This window comes from Notothenia coriiceps, unplaced genomic scaffold, assembly GCF_000735185.1.
Source record: "Notothenia coriiceps isolate Sejong01 unplaced genomic scaffold, NC01 NC01_scaffold00037244, whole genome shotgun sequence".
NCBI lineage: Eukaryota > Metazoa > Chordata > Actinopteri > Perciformes > Nototheniidae > Notothenia > Notothenia coriiceps.
In genome coordinates this window covers 5,108,616-5,113,957 of record NW_011369945.1, presented here as the reverse complement: position 1 = coordinate 5,113,957, position 5,342 = coordinate 5,108,616, and the positions used below count along the sequence as shown (strand labels likewise).

The 5,342-nt window shown below is 37.5% G+C and overlaps 1 protein-coding gene across 1 annotated transcript; it reads right to left on the bottom strand.

Moving 5' to 3' along the window:
• Nucleotides 1-247: 247 nt before the first annotated feature.
• On the bottom strand, nucleotides 248-3,555 carry micos13 (mitochondrial contact site and cristae organizing system subunit 13). The gene is made up of 4 exons (XM_010793329.1): nucleotides 3,406-3,555; nucleotides 2,716-2,872; nucleotides 1,876-1,933; nucleotides 248-1,610 (listed from the first exon to the last, which is right to left on the bottom strand). The coding sequence occupies exons 1-4, from the start codon at nucleotides 3,432-3,434 to the stop codon at nucleotides 1,513-1,515; spliced, it is 342 nt and encodes a 113-aa protein (XP_010791631.1). The 5' UTR covers nucleotides 3,435-3,555; the 3' UTR covers nucleotides 248-1,512.
• Nucleotides 3,556-5,342: the final 1,787 nt, after the last annotated feature.

Here is a 5,342-nt window from a genome sequence, read left to right as displayed (position 1 = left end):
GAAATGATTGAAAACTCAAGACTGTCATGAAATACATGTTCTTTACAAGTGTATGCAAACTTTTGACCACAACTGTCGTTTCCCCAAAATGCTTTTTCCTTCAGAGAAAATGTGGCGGAATAAATGCTTTATATCATACGCATGAAGAAAAAAAGAAAAATGTGTTGCAATATGTTCAAATGACAGTATTCAATATGTAAGACTTGTGTAAAATGCCTTGTAATGTTGCTTGTAGTGGTTACTCTCATTTATATACATTTCTCATCCAAACAGCACCAGCTTTTAGTGAAAGGGTTGTTTATTTCCAAGAATTATAACAGGTATATTCAACTGAAAAAATAACAGTATGTTGACAGTAACTCCCTAACTCTGGTTATAGGCTCTATAACTTTGTCTCTTGCCAACATGTATGCTTGCAAAATTGGTTTCATCCACACTTTTTCAGTTGCTGAATTGGTCTAGCCCCGTCAGTCTTCTTCAAGTGTATCCCTCAGTTAACTAGTCAATCAGTGGTTTAACTGTTCCTGTTATTTTTAGCTTTCAAAACACTGCATGCATTATCTGATCAGAGTGTCTGGAGATATTTAAACCTTATTTTGACAGTAGGGAAGTGACAATGTGTGGCAGAATAGGTACCGTTAGTTTAACCTACATTAAAAAAAAAAAGGTTCTCACTGTACATCACCACTAGTGGTGCTGTACAGTGTTTCTGTGTTGTGTAAAGTGGAGTTACAAATGACTGTAAGCGCTATTCTTTATGCTTTGAATCACCTCCTGTTCCAAGATGTAGCAGCATCAACAGGCAATTTGTGTCGTTATTATTCTGTCATGAGTAATAAAGATTTTTGCACATTTGTCTGGTCTTGTTCTTAAGACACGCTGCCTTGATGTGTGATTGTTTTTGTATTATTTGACTTTAACTTTAACTATATATTTATTTGTTGTTCCTTTCTTCTCTTTTCTTTTTTCTTCACTATTATCTGTAAAGCGTCTTTGAGCACCTGTAAAAGCGCTAACAAATTAAATCTATTATTATTGATCAACATGCAGTATATTCTTTCCTTAATAAATCAAACTAAAGACGTGACTTGTTTTAAGATTGATGTATTTTTTGTGACAACTTTTGAAATTGCATATATACACAATATACAGACATTTTCTTCATAAGATTACTTGGATTGTTTGAGAACAAAGGAGGGTGAAATACTTATTATTAGACAGTATTAAGCAAAATTAATTTGGATGGAATACACAAAATGAAAAAAATAATTAGTTTTTTAAAATACATTTAGCTTCCTAGCATTATGTACAAAACAACTCAAAACGAATGCCGCTAACATTTAGAGAACCAAAGCACCCATTCAGTCTCCACTCCTTATAGCTGAACTGTTTCCTTCTATGTTGGGAGTTTCTTCTTTCCTGGGAGGGGAAACAACTTTTGAAGAAGTAATTTCTCAAGTGCAAAACTCAAAAACATGAATAAATGTCAGGTTGTCCAGGTTGAGGTCCCGTTTACTTCGTCAGGTCTTTCATGTACTGAAAACCTTGATTTGTGTATCCAACCGCGTTTGTTGGCGCCTCTGAAAGAGTTGAAATGGTTTTCCGCACCCCTGCAATACAAATCAATGGTTTGGTTTAGAGATATCGGAAATACATTTAAAGCATTACAGGTATAAACCAACACAACAACAATTATATTGGAGCGATGGTAGTGATGCTTCAATTGATAACAGACCAAATGAAATGCTAACTATATCACTATATCTAAGTCACTGCCACCATTTCAAATGTGGGCATTAAGAACAAATTCATGACGGTATCAGACGTGTTACAATCTCTTCAAAAAAAGGGAACAAGTTTTCTTTCAGTTCTTACCAGAGTTCCACGCCTGAACGGGAGAAAACTCCACTGTAGGTATGGTTGGAAGCTGAGCCTGAGGAGGGGATGAGAAGAGGTCTGTTAGTTTGAAACACCACAGGACTTGCTTACATGAATTGTAAATATGTATACTATATTGCATTTATATGAAATGGTGTAAAACCAGTGCAAATAGACAGTGTGCAATCTGAGAGATATTAGTTTGGCTGATGACTCCCAATACTACCTTATACATTATCTTAAAAAATGGTGGGCATGATACTCCAGAATTCCACCAGAATAGGAATATATACTGAAATCATTTGGATATTTTTAAGAATAATTTGACAGTTATCTTCATCTTATGTTTTTTTGTTACCGGGCCTTGTACCTGGAAAGTCATTATAGTTTGTTTAATGGGAAAGAATACAAATGAGCTGGTAGATTTGAATGGGTCAGATCAATGCTTGTTTAAAAATAATCCACAAAAAAAACACATTTAGTGATTCTATTGGTTTAGGATTGTTACTTTTAAATAACTTGGTCTGGTTTGTAGTAAACACAACTGAGAACTTTTAATTGAATGTAACAACAATACATTATTTTCATCTTGTAATAGTGAATTAAAATGATGTTTGGGAGGACTGTGAGATGGTAGGACAATAGAATAGAACATAATATCCATGTCTACAAATATAGCATCATCAGCAGTGTTTAAAGTATTTACCTTTTTAGCTACTGCAGGCACATTTCAAAAACAAATATAGATATAAATGGGTTTGCTTTTTATATTGTCCTATAGTTGCAAGGCCATGCCTACTATCAGCCCATATCATAAGTAGAGCATCTTATCTGTACCTCCAGGCCAAAGTACTTCATCCACTCCTGTACGGCGGGGGGGATCGCAGCCTTGGCCTTCCCCAGGGCCACGGAGCCCTGCTCGCTGCTTCCTAACAGGCCAGAGCCGTAGGCAACGTAGAGAGCTCCTCCTGCAATGGTCACCTTGGTGGCCAGTCTAAAAATATGGGGAGAGAGGCAGTCAAGCAACAAACCAAGAAAACCCACCTCAGTATCCTGTCAAATATATGTCAAACAGATGAATAACACGCTTAAAATGTTACCATTAGTGCGGTGCACAGCTTAAAGTGTCTCTGAAGTTTCTGTAGTATTTTGGCTTTTTATAGAACAGTGATGAATAAAGTATCTATCTATAAATAATCAGTTAACTATTCAACGGTTAGCTAGTATCGTTAGCTAGTTATACAACATTAGCTCACGTTGGTGAACGAAGAAGCTTGGTGTGTATAAAGCTACAGTTAAAGTGCAATGTATAACGTTCCAGGTAGACTATGATAAGCTAAATAGTGATCTATTAAACAGACTAAGCTATCTATCCAGTAATCACAGTGGTTCATGACAGCTGGAAATCTCTCCGGCACACTGACAGTTAGCTTTGCGTCACTAAGCTACATGGCTAATGGAGCGGCTAGCACGCCCCACTGCATCAAAAACATAATGGAAATTACGAGTAAAATTACAATTACTTACTTTACTACGGGCAGAATCTTTGCCGCCATGGTCCACAGTGGTGCAGTGTCCTTCAACGCAGGGTTATTCCAGTTACGCCAGAAAAAAGCTTGAATGAAGGCTATGCTGAAGGACAACACTGCGTGTACAAGGGCTGTGTCAATAAAGTTGCCCTTTCAAAAGCCAGCGTTAGTGGTATTTAAGAGCAGCAGATTCGATCCAATTCTCGTTTTGCATTTATTTCGATTTAAATCCCAACTTTGTCACCTTATGTGTTATTTCGCACAAGAAATATTTGAAGCAGATTTTTTTTGAAAGGCGTCTCAAGGAAAATGTCAAATATGTTGTAGTTCTTTATACAGGATTATGAGGAAGCATATCATGAAGCTTAAATGATGTATAAGAAATCTAGTTCTTGACCAATAGCCCTTACTTGGCATATTTGCAACACTATTAGTGAGTGGTTCCTGGCTGAAAGTACATACTTAATCTAAAACGAAAAGAGTAATAGCTTGTGGATACAAAAGCAAGGGAACGTTTGATCCTTTGAACTGTTGAAAAGTATGAATGCAGATATTAATACAATTGTGTCTTCATTAAATAAAAATGTTTGACTCTACAGAAAGACGTTATATAGATGTACCATTAAGTATCATAATAGGCCTACATCAAATCAGATGTCAGGGGAAACGTTTGGAGTAAAGCAGTAGAAGAATGTAACCATGTGTAGCCTATGTAAGTTAAACTATATTAAAATGAAAATGTCTGTACAGTTGAAACAATAAAGCTTATTCAGTTCATTTAAATGACAAAATAAATATAATGGGAAAGAATCCATTGTATCCAGTACACTCCGTCACGTTGTCCTTCGGCTCCGCCCACATCGAGTAGAACTAGTTCAACATGTTCAACTTTTATCAGAAAAATAATCTTACCCCTCCTATGCATGTCAATTTGAAGCATGGGCGTAGGAAGGATCCTGAATGTGGGAGGGACATTTTTAACAAGGGGTGGTGGGGGTTCCCCACCACGAAAAAAAAAATTGATTTCCTGTATTCTGGTTGTTGACAGAGTCACATGTATAGCAATAAACCGGTCATGACGACGAGGACTTCTTTAGCCTTAACTGGCGTGGTTTATTTTCATATGTGCATTGCACCACTTGACCTGCTCTCCATGAGAGCTAGAGAGAGAGAGATAGAAGGGGAGGGAACAATCCCTTATATCTGATACCTGACGTCAGCTACAATAGCTGCGCTTCCTTACGCCTATAGTGCCCTGTTACTGTGGAACAGTTATAGTGCAGTTACATGCAGACATATTAATACTTACACTTAACACTCCCACTTATGAATGACGTGTATACTGTACAACTTTTCCAAGAAAAATAACAGTTCAAAACATCAAAAGAACATGGCAGTCAATATTACATAGTAGGCAATATTTTACACACCGAACATGACCCCTGCACATTTTTTCAATTTCAGTTTGGAGACAGGCTTGGTCATAGCGTCTGCAACCATGTCATCTGTAGGACAGTAAACCGTGTCATCTTTCCTTCTCTGATGACAGATCTAATGAAGTGATATTTTATATCCACATGTTTACACCTCTGTCGGCACACAGGGTTTCTGGCAAGTGCAATGGTTCCCTGGTTGTCTTCGTAAACAACAGTTTTCTTATATACATAGGTATCCATTCCTTCGAGCAGTTGTTCCAGATAAATACATTCCTGTATTGTCAAGGCTAGAGCCATATATTCGGCTTCACAAGTTGATAGTGCCACTGTTGCCACTGTGGGCTGTTTCTTTGTTTTCCATGAAACCAGTGAGCTGTCTGTACCCATACTCACACAATACCCTGTGGTACTTCTCCTGTCTGTGGCGTCTGCCGCCCATCTGCGTCACTATAGGCTTGAAGCCCTAAGCCCTCGCTGCTCTTTTCTGTAACAAAAGCTG